The sequence below is a fragment of the Squalius cephalus genome (genome assembly GCF_949319135.1).
Source record: "Squalius cephalus genome assembly, chromosome: 9".
Lineage (NCBI taxonomy): Eukaryota > Metazoa > Chordata > Actinopteri > Cypriniformes > Leuciscidae > Squalius > Squalius cephalus.
This window is the reverse complement of record NC_137130.1, coordinates 34,707,214-34,726,821: the sequence shown is the minus strand read 5'-3', so window position 1 is coordinate 34,726,821 and position 19,608 is coordinate 34,707,214. Positions and strand designations below refer to the sequence as shown.

General features: G+C 38.8%; 1 protein-coding gene across 4 annotated transcripts in view; it reads left to right on the top strand.

Moving 5' to 3' along the window:
- The window catches only part of ppp1r9ala (protein phosphatase 1 regulatory subunit 9A-like A), a 57,009-nt gene that overhangs the window by 25,610 nt on the left and 11,791 nt on the right, over nucleotides 1-19,608 (top strand). For all 4 annotated transcript variants that reach the window (XM_079881755.1, XM_079881753.1, XM_079881754.1 and 1 more), the window contains exons 3-11: nucleotides 8,623-8,755; nucleotides 9,522-9,642; nucleotides 12,593-12,697; nucleotides 16,028-16,151; nucleotides 17,078-17,236; nucleotides 17,611-17,664; nucleotides 17,754-17,983; nucleotides 18,950-19,046; nucleotides 19,136-19,214. In XM_079881755.1, the coding sequence (XP_079737881.1) occupies nucleotides 8,623-8,755; nucleotides 9,522-9,642; nucleotides 12,593-12,697; nucleotides 16,028-16,151; nucleotides 17,078-17,236; nucleotides 17,611-17,664; nucleotides 17,754-17,983; nucleotides 18,950-19,046; nucleotides 19,136-19,214 (1,102 nt within the window). The remainder of the gene's footprint in view (nucleotides 1-8,622; nucleotides 8,756-9,521; nucleotides 9,643-12,592; nucleotides 12,698-16,027; nucleotides 16,152-17,077; nucleotides 17,237-17,610; nucleotides 17,665-17,753; nucleotides 17,984-18,949; nucleotides 19,047-19,135; nucleotides 19,215-19,608) is intronic.

Below are 19,608 nucleotides of genomic sequence, written 5' to 3'. Positions count from 1 at the left end.
AAAAAACGGCTTAAGCCTTTGATATGCAGACTAATGCAGTAATTGGAGAGAGATTGATAAACTGATTAAGCGTGTGTGAATTACCTGAGTCTGTGTCTCTCAACAGTGTTCGGCAGCAGCGTCTAGAGCTTATCTTATTGTCGTAAATTTTATCGCAGTCTTGATATGATATTGTTTATCGCCAAACCCTATTACAGTGGTTAACAGCTCTCTGGAGAGGAAGATTATCAGTAAATAATGACATTCAATTGAATCTAGTCTCTCACACAAAGCTGTCACATGACTATACAATAGTGACAATAGTGAGCCTACGTGTTGACGTGCAACACAGACGCACTACGCTTAAACACTACGTGAAAAGACCCGAGGCCCAGAGAGAAGGAAATGAAAAGTGGAATAAAGTCGTTATTTTTGTTTGTTTTTGCGCACAAAAAGTATTCTCGTCACTTTATAAACTAAAGATTGAGCCACTGGAGTCACTTGGACTATATTAACGATGTCTTTAATATATTTTCTGGGCCAGCAAGTTTCAGTCCCTTAGAAGCCTATGGAGGAGTTAGACAACTCTCAGATTTAATCAAAAATATCTTAATTTGTGTTCCGAAGATGAACGAAGGTCTTACGGGGTTGGAACAACATGAGGGTGAGTAATTACTGACAGAATTTTCATTTTTGGGTGAACTATCCCTTTAACACCTGTGATAGTTTATTTCTTCTTTGGGACATAAAAGTTTTAGAACAATATTAGTATAAACAGTCATTTTTTTGGTTCCTAAAGTGTTTGTTCAATAATAAAAAACGGCTTAAGCCTTTGATATGCAGACTAATGCAGTAATCGGAGAGAGATTGATAAACTGATTAAGCGTGTGTGAATTACCTGAGTCTGTGTCTCTCAACAGTGGCAGCAGCGTCTAGAGCTTATCTTATTGTCGTAAATTTTATCGCAGTCTTGATATGATATTGTTTATCGCCAAACCCTTTTACAGTGGTTAACAGCTCTCTGGAGAGGAAGATTATCAGTAAATAATGACATTCAATTGAATCTCTCACACAAAGCTGTCACATGACTATGGTAGATGTAGTGGATTTAGAACATGAGTCGTATCATCTTTAACACCTGTGATACTTTATTTCTTCTTTGGGACATAAAAGTTTTGGAACAATATTAGTATAAACAGTCATTTTTTTGGTTCCCAAACTGTAACTGCTCTCTACATGAGGACGAGAGAGGAGGTCAGAAGTCAGACAGGAAGGTGTTTGAATGTTGTAGTGTAGCTGAAGCAGGTGTGAACAGCACAGCACAGATTCTCTTCCTCACTCTCAGAGACCATGAGTGATCAGGTTTCAGCAATGAAAAGGAACATTGTTTGAATCGCTGGCGTCGTCCAGGGCAACCGGAGAGATGGAAGAGAGACAGAAAGAAAGAGAAGGAGAAAAAGAGGCCAAGTGTAACCACAGAGCAGTGTGAGGTCAGCGCAGGCCTGCTATTCATCACACACGCACACACATACTCTCATAATTTTAACAGTTAATTAACACGCAATCATTGCAGTTTCTCAGTCTCGCTATTATTTTTCTAGATGGAGATTCACAGGTCTATTCTCTGGTGGGTGTAAGTCGTTTTTAAATTGGGATGTTGTCTCGCTTTCCAGGAAAATATATAAATAAATACATTTACTTGAGAAGCAAAATTGGATTAGATAAGACTTGTTTTCAGAGAATTTATCTTGAACAATGCTATTGTTTCTCCATTTTCAAATATAAACTTCAAAGATACATTCTCTGAAGACAAGTCTTAGAAGCTTCTCAAGAGAATTTGATCTTGTTTTAAGGATAAGATATTGTTCTTTAAATCAAGACACAAATATTGATTTAGATTTTTTTTTTCCCTCCAGTGTAACAAGCTTCTAAAGTTCAGCAGACACTGAGTCAGTGGGTGAACTGCATTGAGAGATTTCTGTTCAGTCGCTTCCGTGAAGATTCATGCTGAGCTTTTCTTTTCTAATGTGCCGCCCAGCCGACATTTGCAGACTGTTGTTTAGATTAAATCCTGTGAGGAGTGTGGAGGAATCTACAGCGCCATGGCTGAAGAAATCCTATTTTACACGAGTTGTGTGCATGCAGTCTGAATTAAAGTGAATAAGTTAAAAGCAGTGATTAAATGGCTACAAGTATTTCTCTTGCATTGTTAAACATACAGTGCAACCACTTTGAAGAGAATGACTCTTATGAGCTGGTTCTTTTTAATAAATCAATTGAAAGGATTCATGGACATGGAATTTAAAAGGAACTTATTATGCCCCTTTTCACAAGATGTAATAAGTCTCTGGTGTCCCAAGAATGTGTCTATGAAGTTTCAGGTCAAAATACCCCAGAGATCATTTATTATATCTTGTCAAATTTGCCCCTTTTTGGGTGTGAGCAAAAACATGCCATTTTTGTGTGTGTCCCTTTAAATGCAAATGAGCTGCTGCTCCCGCTCCCTTTACACGAGCTTCGGATACTCCGGCAACAACAAAACTGGAGAATCTCACGCAGCCAAAATTGTCAGTAGCGGTGTTCAGACTTACATGTTTGAAACCGAGTCGGACACTGATGGAAGTTACAACTTGTAAAGCCACTATGTGTGAATCAGTTCTTTTGAACTGTCCATTTCAGTCAATCATTACTGTTTTTGTATTGTTGTAGTGCGGTTATACATTTATTTATTTACATATATATATATATATATATATATATATATATATATATGTGTGTGTGTGTGTGTGTGTGTGTGTGTGTGTGTGTGTGTGTGTGTGTGTGTGTATATATATATATATATATATATATATATATATGTATGTATATATATGTATATGTATATATATATCAAATTGTCCTTAAATTCTTGTTTTTTTTTGTATTAGTCTATTAAGTCTTATAATGCCTTAAGTTTCATTCAAACATAAACATTTGGTACAAAAGCAGTGTGTTTTTGTTTAGCTTGTAGTTAAGACCAATTATTATTGGTTAGGAAAGTTAGTCCCTGTGGTTGAGAGAGGAGACTGTGTGTGTGTAGACCGAGAGACGTCTAGTCGTGTGGATTGGAGATTATGTTCAGGGTCAGGAAGCTGAACACTTTTTTCCAGTTTTTGGACTACATCAATTTATATATCACCATCTCCAACCCAACCCTGTTCGGTTTCCATGTTTATGGGGACTTTCCATAGATATTTAGATTTTTATACTGTACAAACTGTATTTTTTTCCCCTAACCTTACCCATCACAGAAAACTCTTTACATTTAAAAAAAAAGAGAAAAAAAAGCATACTTTTATAAGCCATTTTCCTCATGGGAACCAAAAAAAGTCCCCTCAAGGTAAAAAATGTCTGGTATTACTGAATGTCCCCACAACATAGGGTTTACCAGGACCACACACACAAACATGCACGGACATGCGCGCACACACACACACTGTTTTTAGAGATGTCATATTAGACTTTTTTTTTTAAGTCCACTAAGTGATGTTAGTCAAGATTTCATGCACCAGAAGAAGTTGTAATTAATTAAACATACCGTTTTTCTATATGTAAATGACAAGTATTTTTTTACCAGAAGAGAGTGCAACAGTTCTCCTTAGGGAAATTGATTTTTAATAACTTAAGGCTTTAAAGACCCACGTACTGTGAGCTGCGGTGTTGCTAATTGATGGTATATGCTTTTGATCAAACCATCAATCTGCATAATTTAAACCTATTTTTTTAATCTGATTGTCATTTGCAATGCTTCATGGGATTGTAGTTCTTTCCCTCATTAAAGCAGAGTAACTTTGTCTTTTTGTCTGATTGTTTTTTTAAAAGTTTGTAATGTTGTGATTCACCTCATGGCTGGTTGGTTAAGTTCATGGCTTATAAAATCTTTTAAGAAGACTTTTTTTTTTTAAATCCCTATGGGAAAAATATTTCAGGAACCAATGTATCTGAAAAAGTGGACGCACACTGTTGCACTCTGTAGTTCTCATCTTTCATCAGGACTCGCCAAGTCAGTGAATGCGGAATAAGTGATGTGTAATTAATATGTAAATGTCTGTGGTCATATGGTAATGAATCATGGTTTTGACATCATAATCATCATGATCTGCTTTTCAGTTTAGCTTCAGTAAATATTCTGCACTCTTATGTAAAAGAGCAAGAAAAGTCTACAATAAGACTTTCTTTTTAAATCAAACTGATGTCTGCTGTAAAGTGTGATAGTGTTTTTAAAATGTATTGATAAATATAACATTGTTCCAACACATGCAGCTTTCTAAAATGAATCCAGTGAATCTGTGCTGTAATTTGACTTTGGCCCTCGTGTGAATTTGGCATCATCCTGATATATTGATATATTTCATCACATGAGAGCTCAGCACGTTTGCTGTGAGTTGCAGCGCTGTTTTCTGTGCAGTGATGCGGTTATTTCTCTGTAATAAAGTTACTTTTTTGAGTTTTTTCTGCTCCTAATTTTAAAGCTATTTAATTCAAACCACAACCCTCAATGATATAAACCCAGATTGCGAAATACTTTGGACCCTTCAGAAATGTTCTTTTCCCCCTAAAACTGCAGATCTGTATTTTGAGAAGCTCTCTAAACCTCCACAGAAAGAGTGGTTAGTTATGATGGTATCTGTCTCTGTGTCTTTCCGTCTTAGTAAAAGTTTGTGGCTCTCGGACGGATTATAGGATGATAACAACATCAATTTCCTGTCTGATGAAAGTATGACGCGACTCAGATGAGCTGACTGACTGCTGTTGGCCTGCTTTGTGTATGTTCATGTGTAGTCGCTCAAGCTCCGACATGCTCCTGGTATTCCACACACAGGACATGTTTACCAGGTGAAATCACACCTCACAAAGAGTCCAAATCAGTGGACTGATCGCATTCCCTCTTCGACACTGAATGAATTGAATTTAATGAGAGACATACCTGAGTTTCTCTTCAGATCTATAGAGCCTTAGTGGAAAAAGTGTGTGTGTGTGAGAGCGAGAGAGAGAGAGAGAGAGAGAGAGAGAGGGAGAGAGAGATGGCATGGATTTGTGCTTTGACTTTGTTCATTCAAAGTTTGGAGTCCGGTCTGTGTGTCTCTCAACAAAATAATACTTAATTTAGGATAGTTTGACTCTGTCTACAGTTGGATTCATTTTATATTGAGTTTCCCCTCCAATTTCTTCTCTCAGACTGATAAAATATAATTAGTGGAAGCCAGTGAGATCATTTTACTCAAACCCAAAGTTTTATTGTTACTCTCTCACAGTGATCCGACTTAATCCGCTTTCACTCACATATTTAACTCTATCCATTATTCAGAAACAGATCACATACTATTTAAAGGCATATTTCAGCCAAAAAAAAAAAAAGACAATCGTCATTGTTTACTGTTACAGTATGTCGTTCCAAATCTGTGTGACTGTAATAACACAAATTATTTTGAAATGTCTAGAGGATTGTTTGTCAAACAAAAATAAAAGGGGACTGTTGGACTGTCAAACTCCTAAATAAAAAAAAAACTAAGTCCTTTATATGAGGGAAGACCAAAGTCGATATTTATTGAAAATGTCTACCACCGTCATAGTTCCCAAATCTTATTTGCCCTCATGCTTAGAAGAAAATAAGGCATACTTAATATTTTAGGAATGAAATGTGGGGTGAATACATAATTACAATTGGGGAGAAGTACATTTTTAACTAAACTATGAATAAAATCTAATCAATTCTACACAATTAGAATTATTTGGAATATTCAACCAAAAATGAAAATTGTTAAAATTTGCTCACCCTTCATCTTTCAAAAACAAATTAAGATGTTTTAGTGAAACCTGAGAGATTTCTGTCCCTAGGCCATTCACCCAATGATTTGACATTTCAAAAAGTTCATAACGACATGATAAAAGTGATCCATATGAAGGTTTGGTGTAATGTACTGAGCCCCTAAAGGGCATGGTGGTGGAAAAAAATATGAGATGGGAGGAAAAATAATAAGTCAATGCCCTTGGGCTCTCTCGGAAATGTTTTGCTTTCCCCCGAGAAACTTTGCGTTCGCTGGCAAAACCTTTGCGTTCCCCCGAGAAACTTTGCGTTCGCTTGCGAAACCTTTGCGTTTCCCCTGAAAAACTTTGCGTTCGCTTGCGAAACCTTTGCGTTTCCCCGAGAAACTTTGCGTTCGCTTGCGAAACCTTTGCGTTCCCTTGAAAAACTTTGCGTTCGCTTGCAAAACCTTTGCGTTCCCCCGAGAAACTTTGCGTTCGCTTGCGAAACCTTTGCGTTCCCCCGAGAAACTTTGCGTTCGCTTGCGAAACCTTTGCGTTTCCCCTGAAAAACTTTGCGTTCGCTTGCGAAACCTTTGCGTTTCCCCGAGAAACTTTGCGTTCGCTTGCGAAACCTTTGCGTTCCCTTGAAAAACTTTGCGTTCGCTTGCAAAACCTTTGCGTTCCCCCGAGAAACTTTGCGTTCGCTTGCGAAACCTTTGCGTTCCCCTGAAAAACTTTGCGTTCGCTTGCAAAACCTTTGCGTTCCCCTGAAAAACTTTGCGTTCGCTTGCAAAACCTTTGCGTTCCCCCGAGAAACTTTGCGTTCGCTTGCGAAACCTTTGCGTTCCCTTGAAAAACTTTGCGTTCGCTTGCGAAACCTTTGCGTTCCCCCGAGAAACTTTGCGTTCGCTCGCGAAACCTTTGCGTTCCCCTGAAAAACTTTGCGTTCGCTTGCGAAACCTTTGCGTTTCCCCGAGAAACTTTGCGTTCGCTTGCGAAACATTTGCATTCCCCTTAAAAACTTTGCGTTTCCCCGAGAATCTTTGCGTTTGCTCGCAAAACCTTTGGGTTCCCCCTAAAAACTTTGCGTTTCCCCGAGAATCTTTGCGTTTGCTCGCAAAACCTTTGGGTTCCCCCTAAAAACTTTGCGTTTCCCCAAGAAAATTTACGTTCGCTCACGAAACCTTTGCGTTCCCCTGAAAAACTTTGCGTTCGCTTGCAAAACCTTTGCGTTCCCCCGAGAAACTTTGCGTTCGCTTGCGAAACCTTTGCGTTCCCTTGAAAAACTTTGCGTTCGCTTGCGAAACCTTTGCGTTCCCCCGAGAAACTTTGCGTTCGCTCGCGAAACCTTTGCGTTCCCCCGAGAAACTTTGCGTTCGCTTGCAAAACCTTTGCGTTCCCCTGAAAAACTTTGCGTTCCCCTGAAAAACTTTGCGTTCGCTTGCAAAACCTTTGCGTTCCCCTGAAAAACTTTGCGTTCGCTTGCAAAACCTTTGCGTTCCCCCGAGAAACTTTGCGTTCGCTTGCAAAACCTTTGCGTTCCCCCGAGAAACTTTGCGTTCGCTTGCAAAACCTTTGCGTTCCCCTGAAAAACTTTGCGTTCCCCTGAAAAACTTTGCGTTCGCTTGCAAAACCTTTGCGTTCCCCTGAAAAACTTTGCGTTCCCCTGAAAAACTTTGCGTTCGCTTGCAAAACCTTTGCGTTCCCCTGAAAAACTTTGCGTTCCCCTGAAAAACTTTGCGTTCGCTTGCGAAACCTTTGCGTTTCCCCGAGAAACTTTGCGTTCGCTTGCGAAACATTTGCATTCCCCTTAAAAACTTTGCATTTCCCCGAGAATCTTTGCGTTTGCTCGCAAAACCTTTGGGTTCCCCCTAAAAAACTTTGCGTTTCCCCAAGAAAATTTACGTTCGCTCACGAAACCTTTGCATTCCCCCGAAAAACATTGCGTTCACTCGTGAAACATTTGCTTTCCGACGAAAAACTTTGCGCTTGCTCGAAAAAACTTTGCGTTCCCCCGAGAATCTTTGAGTTCACTCGTGAAAGCTTTTGAGCTTTTTGCGAGCAAATTTTTCTTCAATCTTTTTTCTTTTCCATGTCCCCTTAGGGGCTCCATAGTAATGCACTTTCAATGGAGAGAAATCTCTCAGATTTCTCTAAAATATCTTCATTTGTGTGTTTCGAAGATGAACGAAAGTCTTGTTTCTGGTAGGATTTGTATTTTTGAGTGAACTATTTTTTTAATGATCTTAATTGCTTAAAAGTTCAACTTTGTAATACATGTTAGTTGACCATGAGCTGCAACAAGAAAGAATTTTCTGTTGTTTTGTTTAGAAAGAATTTTCTGTTGTTTGTGGCTGAAAAAAAAACTTTGTCCAATGTCGATTATATTTGTTGCTTGTTTAATGTTAGACAGTTGCTGTAAGAGCAGAACTGTGACCCTATAATTTTGTAAAACCATGGAAAAGATTAATCAGATATCAATTTTTTTTAACCTTCTGACTAAAATTGACTAAAGAATGACTAAATCTGTAAAAGTGATTTTGTGTCTGTGCAGTTATTGTTTTGAAGTGATTTTATTTTTAGTAGACAAGGGCTGCTTTCACCGGGCTGATATTAAAGCAGAGAGGAAGCCCTTCTTTGGCAAGACTGTAGAGAAACTGATTACAGCTTTGATGTTTTGGTTTCTGTGAAATGTCCACTGTTTTTGCAATAACTGAATACTGACCTGTTATCTAGGAAGGGGTCTCATCTTCATAATACACATAATAAGCAGTCTTAAAGATTATGAAAGTAAATGAACAGTTATTGTGTGTTATTAGCTGTAATTGATCTTGAGTTATGTTTGTGGTGTCTCAGGTGTACAGCACGTTCTCCAATGAAGACTACGACCGGAGGAATGACGACGTGGATCCTGTGGCGGCGTCTGCGGAGTACGAGCTGGAGAAACGGGTGGAGAAGATGGACGTGTTTCCCGTGGAGATAGAGAAAGGTGAGGATGTGTCTTTCACAAAATACTCTTGACTCTTTCTTGGATTTATTGATTAAAAAACCAACAGTCAAAACAATTTGAGTTTAACTTTTAAAGACCATATTTTGTTGTTGTTATAAATCAACTTGAAATGTCATACAGGGTTTTTCCGCACCAGAAACAGCCATAATATTAGTTTTAATTCTCATTTTTTCCATCCTCTCACTGACCCTTAAATTAAGGCCCATTCACAACAAGAATGATAATTCTGAAGATTACGATAAAGATATAGTTCTAAAAATCTTTCTAAATATATAAGAATAGCAGTTCACGCCACAACTATAAGGATAACGACACTGAGAAATTATATCGTTGGAATCACTTTCAAAACAATTTTTTTCGATAAATGAACGATAACAACATTGACAGCCAGTCAGAATCCTTCCAACTTTAATGAGCTCGAGCATTTAAAGTGGCAGACTGGAAAACTGCAACACACACTTCGTTTAACAGAACGATACCGTCTGCTGGTGTGGACGTTAATATAGTTATTGTTATAGTTATATTTATAGTTATCGCTCTTTGTGTGAACGGGCCTTTACACTGTTTTTGTAGGTGGTGACAAGTGAAGTGACTGTTACGAAAGGCATTTGTCTTGGAATCATTCATTTAAGAGATTCAAGAGAAACGCTGATTCATCCAGGAATGAAACAAGTGAAATATTTATGAGTGAGTCATTTAATCATTCTGCCTTTCTTTTTCTCTCTTTTTACTTGTCTTTGTGTAGGTGATAAAGGGCTGGGGATCAGTATTATAGGGATGGGTGTTGGGGCAGACCAGGGTCTGGAGAAACTGGGCATCTTTGTCAAGACCATCACGCAGGATGGAGCCGCAGAGAGAGATGGGAGGTGAGATCTTTTGATTCATCAAAAGATTATAAGTTTGCACCGGTACAGTAGAATTTCTCACAACAAGCAGTGAATTACTGAGCAGGGCAGTAATTATTAGTTACCAGCTGTGACACATCTGGAACCTCACATGTAGCCTCCTTTACATGGGGTTTACTGTGGGTTTTTACACCTGCTTTTCATCCAGCACATGAAAAAACACACACCTCTCCTCAACAGGTCCTGATATTCTATATTAGAGCCGCACAATCATTTATTAAAAGATTGTGATCTCGATTCAAACACACAATGGATCTTATTCCTAAATGACAACAATTCGGCTATGTTTATTAAACATTTGACAAGTACGATCACAGTGAACATTCAGACCTGCGTTGCTGCTGATCCAGAGAGCAGTTGACATGTATAGATATGAAACTGCTTCACAAACAGTCTTTTCAATCATTTCTGTCTTACAATAATTCAAATTGTCACAGAAGTGCTGGGATAAAAGTAGTTTGGATATAAACATTGATGTCTGCAGTAGTGATTAAATTAGAGCAAATCACCTTTCGAAAGTAACTTGACGCTTCAAATTAACGATTGTATCAATTACATTGTTACACCAGTAGGTGGCGACAAGTGAAGTGACTGTTACAAAAGGTATTTGTCTTAGAATCATTCATTCAAGAGATTCAAGAGAAACGCTGATTCATCCAGGAATGAAACAAGTGAAGTCTGAGTGAGTCATTGAATCATTCATTCAAACCGTTTTTTTTTTTTTAATAATTCATTCAAATTAAGTACAAAAATGTAACGTTTAAATCAGGACTGCAGCAATTAACATTTTGTCTGAACCTCTAGTAAGTTACATTTTGTTTTATTTTGTCCATAATCACGGGGAGAATCGTGATCTCTAGTTTAAAAAAAAAAAAAAAGTCAGTTTATCCAGAAACGTGCAGCTCTTTCATATATTAGGCTATATCATCCTAATCAGACCAATCGTCCAAATAATTGGAGCCAGCAAGTTTTTTCTTTTATTAATACTTTTTCCAGCCAGTATGCAGTAAAATGATAAAATGTGATTGTAAAGACTTTTAGATTTTTATAAATGATTTCTGTCAAATAACTGTGTTTTTTTTAGACTTTCTATTCATCAAATAATCCTGAAAAAATTGTCATGTTTTTCACAAAAATATGAAGAGGCTCAACTGTTTTTAGCATTGATAATAATCATAAATGTTTCTTTGGCAGCAAATCATCATATCAGAATGATTTCTGAAGGATCATGTGACACTGCAGACTGGAGTAATGATGCTGGAAATACAACTTTTATCACAGGAATAAATTACATTTTACAATATATTAAAATACGAAACAGTTATTTTAAATTGTAATATTTCACAATATTTCTGTTTTTTTAATCAAATAAATGCAGCCTTGATAAGCATAACAGACTTCCTTCAAAAACATGAAAAAGTCTGACCCCGACCCCAAGCTTTTGAAGCGTGTGCGCGCTGGTGAACCCTGTTTCGGGTCATGTTGCAGCTGCAGTCGAGTTGGGCATGTCTATGTTCTGCTTCCTGAGGGCAACTGAAGCAGGACACACACGTTTGATCTCTCTGATCGGCTGTCGAACGTTCTCTCTCCAAACACACTGCATTTATGTCTCTGTCACAGCACAGAAAACACACTTCCTCTTCCCTGTGAATCTCAGCGTTCGCTGCCAGCTGCTGACTCTTTGAAATACTCGGTGATGTGTGGAAAAAGCAACCCAGCTGGGTATCAGGCCTCAGAGGTGTCAGCCGTAAACATGTTGTGATGTGTAGTTCGAGTGCAGATTAGGTGTGAGAAGTGTTAGCAGTCTGTCTTTGCCCAGAGAGGTGCGATTACTCATTCAGTGAGTCATGAACATGCGCTTAGCTTGTATTTTACGTGTCACAGTGCAGCATTAAGCAGCACTTTTACAACAGTGTGAAGTGCATACAATGAAAAGATCCAGATGTTTAACATTACATTACAGTGGGGTTTGGAGCTTTGTTGAGGGCGATGTGTGTTTTGTAATCGGATATTAAAGTAAATTGTTACTTTTTGACTTGCATTTAATTTCATTTCATGCATTTACTTACAAATGCATTTCAAAACATCTGCAAAAAGTATGCTGCCATATCTAAGGCCTGTAAAAAATTATATGATCAGTAAGTCATGGCAACATGTTTTACATGACTTAAGCTAATAAAAATAAGTAATTTCAACTTTTTTTTATTAGTTTTACAAAATTGAACTTGTTTTTTTTTTTTATTCAGTTTAATATAATTTTAATTTAAATTAATTATACAGCCCAGATTCTTTTTCTATTTTAATATATTTTAAGCTGTTATTTATTCCTGTGATCAAAGCTGAATTTTCAGCATCATTACTCCAGTCTTCAGTGTCACATGATCCTTCAGAATCCTGAAAAAATGTGTCATGGTTTCCACAAGAAAATGTAATAATAAAAATCATTGTTAATAATTGAGAATCAAAAAGTAATTGATAATAACTGCGCAGGTGTAACAGGTATTTAAATTGTAAAATATTTCACAATATTACTGTTTTTTCTTTTTTGTCAAATAACTGCAGCTTTGATGAGCAAAAGAGACTTCTTTCAAAAACATTAAAATATTGTATCATACCAAATTTTAGATCGGTAGTGTATAATGACGCAAGTGCTACAGTAATACACTAAAATGTTTATTGTTTAAGCTACTTTTTATTAGGAATAAATAATGATGAATATCTACATATAACAATGCAAGAATGTGTAACTTTTGAAAGTAACATTTCACTACACTGGTTTGAGGTGTCACTAATATTGTTTGCTGTTTGGTTTGTAACTTAAGTATACATTAATAGTTGCTTAATGAGACACATGAAATCAAGATTACTTTGGTCAATGCAACACATTAAACCTCATCGTGTTCTGTTCCAGGATCCAGGTGAATGATCAGATTGTGGAGGTGGATGGCATCAGTCTGGTTGGTGTGACGCAACACTTTGCTGCGACCGTCCTCAAGAACACGAAGGGAACTGTCAGGTCAGTTCTGCTCCGTCTGTTTGTTACATCAGCGCTTCTCAGTGTGTGGCGGCGACTGCAGGGCAGAAAAAGAAAACAAAAAACAAGAACTGCTGTGGAAAAGGCATTCGAGTGTGTAAATGGTGGTTGGCTCTGTGCCTTATAAAGCGGCACCAAATGCCAAATTCCTCAGATTTTTTCCTCTTCAGACCGTTGACTTTGCACTGTCTGAACAAGCCCAAGATCATCACCGTAAAGCTGCATCTCTTCAGCGACCGGCATCGCAAGCTGTGAACTCGCCGCTCTGCTGCCGTGTACAAGAAGCTGAGCTCGTGACGCAGCCGTCAAAAGAGCTCACTGCACATTGTTCATACAAATCAGCATCACTGAAATATTTGAAAATCTTTACATTTTCATCATTTTTTTGTGAAATTATTTGGTAGGCAGAGGTGGGGTTGGGGAGCGCCATATTTCTTTTTAAAGGTTTAAAGGGGAGTGTAACCAGAAGAGTGTGAGAACCACTGAGTTACTTTAAATATAAAGTCTTCTGTTATGGGTTAGAAGTTTTAGAAAAGACGGGAAAAACCTCACATTCAGTCTAGTTGGGTTAAGTGTGGTCATTAGAATTTTCTAATAGTCTTGTGTTGGCAGACTTTTAACTGTTTTAACTTAATCTGGCCTTAAACACCCTCCAAATAGACGAGAAGAGACCTGACATGTAAAGCGATCTAGCATAGCTGTTATAAAAAGGGGCTTGTTGATTGGTCATGAGACTTAGGGTGTGTTCACACTTGGCACACTTGAGATTGCTCTGTTTGTGTTGTTCATTTGAATGCGTGTGAGAATGCTGCCATCCGAACCCTGGTGTGCACCAAACAAGCGGACCAAGACACGACTTCCAAACGATTGCTCTGTTAATGCTGCCATCTGAACCCTGGTCCGCACCAAACTAGCAGAACAAACCCCTGAAAACGACCAATGTGTGCTTCAAATAAACACACACACAGTAAACAACCCTGCTGACACGTACAACAGGTCTGAATTTATGTAAGATCCCAACATGATAAAAAATAACTGCTCAAACAGCTTTTCCCATTCTTGCAAGTGAATGCTGGACAGCAGATGAAGCAGTGTTCAGGGACTTTGCTTCCTGATCTGGGTCAATAGGTTCAGAAGGAACCAACTCAGGTTTAGCAGAATGAAGTACATTCAAAAGCTTACCCCATTTCACTGGAAACACAGGTCACACACCAAGAGAAACCGCACCTTTAACCAGATCAGATTTAAGGTACACCATATGCACACCCTAGCTCAATACCGTGGACCAGCACATCAGTACCAGAGTATCTTTTGACAGAGAACGGCATAATATTAGCTAAAGTAAGAGATTGTGCTGCACCAGTGTCTCTTAAATTTGTAATGGACTTACTAAGAGAGTTAGCATTAAGGGAGTGTGGGCGCGACCTTGATCACAAACATGCTTGTTATCAGAGCGTTTGACAACAGACTGACTGTGTCTCTTCTTTCCGACGGATCATACATTTCTCTTTTAGACTTCTCAACGCCTGCAGACTGAGTGTTCTTTACCTTTTGCTCAGTTAAGTGAACAGCTATGTTCTCAGGTGCACATGCTTTGAACTCTTCTAGTAAGATAAGCTCTTGCTCAACTGTTGAAGATTTGTGACCTTACAAGAGAGACACCACTTCTCAAAGTGTTTTCTTCTATCTAGCGGACTCTACCTACATTTGTTTGGCTGGTTTTCTTAAATTTTGGAAGCCTTGGTGGTAAGCTTGTAGTATGATCCCACCTCAGCTTCTCTAAATGGCGGTATGAGTTTCATGTACTTCATGACATCAGGGATCAGCTGGTTATCGTTTACCAGCAGGGCTTGACATTAACACCCGCCAACCCACCAAATGTGGGTGTATTTCAGCAGCGGCGTGTTATGCAGTCTCTTTTACCAGCCACTTTGGCGGGTTGAATTTTATATATAATATATAAATTTTTCAATTGTAGTCTTTTAAAAAGGCCTCTGAAATAATAAACTAAGTGCAATGTAGTGTTGTCAAAAGATTTATCGATACATATTGATACTGAATAGATACAGGATAGCAGCTGCTCTTTCTCGCTCTCTCATCTCTCAGACAGCGAGTTACACACAAACCCGTTTCCCCTCACTCACTCGTTTCATTTGCTCCGGATGAATATTGTTGGTGTTACAGGGCTTGAATTTCGGCATGAGTTTGCACGTATTGCACATAATTGTTAGCCTGGAAATCCAGACCTAAATCTAAAAGATTAATGGTCTAGCATCGACTAATGTAAATCGCCCAGCTCGAGGGGCGGGATCAAGCATGCATTTGAATATCTCACTGCACGCAATTGGATAACACTGCGACCAATCACAACAAGCCCCATACGCTTAGCTACCAGCGGAGCTAACTGGTAGATTAGACTCTTGCCGGATCCGGTCGACAAAAAAGCAAAAACGCCCTTCTTGCAAAGGAACGATTCGAGTGGCGTCTTCTGTTCCTCTTTTAGATAAAAAGCCAAGTCTAACTTGTTCATTGTAGCGGCCAAAGCCGTTTCAAACAACTGGTGTTCATCCATAGCCATCTTGCAATGTTTACTAATGACTTTGACGTCACAGCGCTGTCGTCATCTGTTTAGCTCGCCTCTGGCCCGCCTATATCAGATAACCCGATGTGATTGGTGCTGCTCGGATACAAGGGCATATTTAATGAGCATCATTACTCGACGCCAGAGTAACTCGCTGAGCAAATTCAACTTGTGCTCTCGCGAGAACTCTGGATTACCAGGGTACATAATTGTACTCATTCCCACAGATTTTGTGCTCACACCCAAAGTGCGGCACATAAAGCCGCCTGTCAGTACTAAATTGAGTTCTTTTTCACTGCTTATTGCACTTAAACAGTCAAACACACACAAAACAATGTCAAAATGCCGGTTTTGGCGAGTATTCACGCGAACACAGTCAGTTATGTTTTAAGTACACATGCGTTTTGTTCCCCAGAAGAATCACTAATGAAAACATGAAGGAACCGGATTTGTTAAATTCCTAATTATAAAGGCCTGTACACACACCAAGAATGGCTTTACAGTTGTGCTTTATTTGATCTCTAGCAATTGCTTAAAAAAAATATGAATGCTCTTAATGCTCATATTTCTCTGTAGGCTCTGGGCTACCAGTTCCCCACATGCAAATAAACAACATGCACACTCACACAGGCTCTGTTGTTTCCTCTCCACCTGATCAGCAGATCAGTATACGTTACACACATAATCATCCTTGTTTCCGTCTTGCTCACCTGTCACTCTCCCCCGTGCAGGTTTCTGATTGGCCGAGAGAAGCCGGGCGCTCAGAGTGAGGTGGCGCGTCTGATCAGCGAGACCCTCGAGCAGGAGCGCCAGCAGCAGCAGGTGGACGACGCGTACGAGCAGTCTACTGAGGAGGTCAGTCAAGCACATCTACTGGGCCTTTCTGCTTACATCTGTGCTTTCTACAAGTTTGAAGTGATTTTGTGGAGAGTATACAGAGCTACTTTTGTACCGTAGTTTAGTATCAGTACAAGTGAAGTCAAGTCAAGTCAAGTCCACTTCTGTATGTTCCTGGTGATGTTAATTGTTAATTATTGGTTATAGTAGTTCCTAAAGTCTCCTAAAGTGTATTTATTATAAGTTCATTAGTGTACCAATTAGCTTACTTCCTCTCAGTTAGTGGTTTGCGGCATGTTATTGATGATGTCAGTCATACATCATTGGTATAGTTATGGGATCTACCAGCAGGGGCTAACTGGATCATGCTAAACTTTGGACCAGACGTACCTTTTTAACTTTATTTTAATCTTGTCAGAGGGTTTTAAGGTGCAGTCATATTTACCTTTGCTTGGCAAAATCCATAACAGAAGATGGACGGGTCTGACAGTTGCGCTTGCGTCTTTTGCAGCATCTCAAGCATGACACGACATTCAAAAAACGTGCCGTTCAGTTTAAAAGTTAAAGGGATAGTTCACCCAAAAATGAAAATTCTGTCATTATTCACTCACCCTCAAGTTGTTCTAATCCTGTATTAGTTTCTTTCTTCTGCTGAGCTCAAAAGAAGATATTTTGAAGAGACCGCGCAGCCGAGTTTAAGCATCTCCAGGCTTTTTCAGCTGTAATCTCCTCAGAGCTGCTTTGTGTTGAATGTTCTCAAGTATGCAAACTATATGTAAAAATGCACCATGTTGAATGAGGAAACAGATTTGTGAGTTCATTCACGGGTTTATACCTGTCGAGTCACTCTGTTTTTCAGGTACGTTTTGCCTGTCAATTCTAAATGGTTAATGTTTTACCAGCTATGTGAAATATGTGTGTGTGTGTGTCTGATGTCTTCACAGGACGAGCACTACGAGGATGAGGAGGAAGGGGGGGAGGATGTCATCCTGGGTTCCAGTTTCGGCAGGAGGAACGTGGAAGTGTACGACCTGCCAGAGAGCGAAGAAGTGTTCCTGCCATCAAACATGGACACCACTCAGCTAATGTTCAGATTTAAAGAGGTAGCACCTTGTGCTTTTCATTTCACTTGTTTTTAGCGCAATTTTCCTACGGACAAAATTGCGATTGTTAACTCATGATTTCTGTTCTGTCTGTGCGCACCAATCTTGCACTTCTATCTCCTCCTCAACCAGACCACCTAGAGACTTCGGGTTTTCGGCATTATGTTAAGGAAGGTCTAATCTCGGGAACGCACACACAAAAAAAAAAAAAAAAAAAAAAAAAAAACTTAAAAAGATTTACTATCTCTTAGTGTTGTGATCCCATGACGTCAGAAAATTGCGCTAAAACACTCACTGAGTTTTTATTACTTGTTTTTTAAATAGTTTGCCATGAATGATTTCTTAATTCTTTGTATATTCTGTTTCAATTTCAGCTCCAGATTAAACACACCATTGCAGAGGCGGAAGTAGATGAACTAAAAGAGAGAGTACGAACTTACGAACCATCGTCTCCATTGGTATCAAACGTATAGCAGTTCCTGTGTGTTTTAACGGTGATGTTTGTTTGATGATGTAGTTGAGGGATTCGTCGGAGGAGCGTGCGGCGTGGGAAGCGAGGGAAGCTCAGTTAGAGAGGAGCGTTCAGGAAAACTCGGAGAGGATCGTCCAGATGGAGAAGAACTGGCTAGAGGCTCAAGCTCTGTGCAAAAGCATCAACGAGCAGCTCAATGACACGCAGGGCCAATATGAAGCTCTGGATAAGAAATACAGCAAAGCCAAGAAGCTGCTCAAAGACTATCAGCAGAAGTGAGTGGAGACAGCAACACTAACCTCTCCATTAATGTTACCTGACATTTTAATTGTCTGTTATGTAAGGGATTTTCAGCGGTTGTTATCGGGGAATAAAATATCACTGGATGGCGCGATTGACCAATCAGAATCAAGTATTCCACAGAGTTTTTAAGCAGTGTTTATGCGCTCTCATTCAAAGGTTTGGGGTTTTAAAGAAATGTATATTTTATTCAACAAGGATGCATTAAATTGATTAAAAGTACTGCATAATGTTACAAAATATTTCCAATAACATAAAACAAACAAACAAAACAAATAATTTCTTTTGAAATTTCTGTTCATCGAATAATCCGGAAAAATAAACCGTATCACGGTTTCCACAAAAATATGAAGCAGCAAAAACTGTTTTCAACATTGATAATAATCAGAAATGTTTCTTGATCAGCATATTAGAATGATCTCTGAAGAATCATGTTAACACTAAAGACTGAAGTAACGATGCTGAAAATTCAGCTTTGCCATCACAATATTTTTTGTTTATTTTAAATTGTAATATTTACTGCTTTTACTGTGTTTTTGAAGAAAGAAAGAAAGAAAGAAAGAAAGAAAGAAAGAAAGAAAGAAAAAAAATAACCCCAGACTTTTGAATGTGTACAAACAATAGTTTTTGTTGAGGAACAAACAGATTACAGTCCTTCTGTCACACAAAGCTGTCATCAAAACTCTGGGAATATAGTCTGCAAGTTGTATGGACTTTTTTTTACTGCTTTTTGTCCTTTTTACACTGGGATAATCACAGTATGTTTTAATTGTATGAACAATTCCCTTCAGTGTTTCACAGTAGAAAGTTATCCAGATCTGGAATGAAATGAGAGTGAGAATCCTTTTCAGTCAACTAACCCTTTAGAGTGGGGCTTAAAATGTTCCTTCAGAGTTCAGAGATTCTGATTGGCTGGATGTGTGTGTGTGTGTGTGTTGTAGAGAGGCGGAGTTTGAGCAGAGGGAGGAGGAGTTAAGGAGAACTCTGGAGGAGAGAGAGGCTTCATATAAAACTCAGATAGAGGATCTGCAGCAGAGGGTGAGAAGTTGAACATGAACAGAAACACACTCACACACACACAGCTTTCATGTTCTCTGACTTCCACCTGTCAATCTCTCTCGGTGTAGTTGGCCAAGCTTGAATCCGGCGGTGGTCGTCATGAGTCTTCACTGTCGGGCAGTAAGTCTGCAGATTCACTTCTTTTGGGTGAGTTAAACCTCTCGTTGCCTTTTTAATAGCTCTCTGATTCCGAGAAGGATTCTTTGATTGTGAGGTCATGCTGAGCCTATACTGAAGTTAAAACAATTGGGATCAGTCACAGAAACAGAGAAAACTGAGGAGTAGCAACAAGAAAGATACAATTAAGCTAAATAAGCATGAAATGGACTTTTCATATGGGAAATCCACTCTCAATGTTTGGATGACCTATTATGCTTTTTTTTTACATGATCAAAACACAGATGGAGTAAATCGAGTCCATCGAGTCTAAGCTTCACAGTCCTGTAGCTCGTCCTGGGTCAACATTTCATTCAGTAACATTAGGCAGTTTTGATTTATATGCTGTTTAATGTTGATGATTGCGTTATTTTACATAAACATC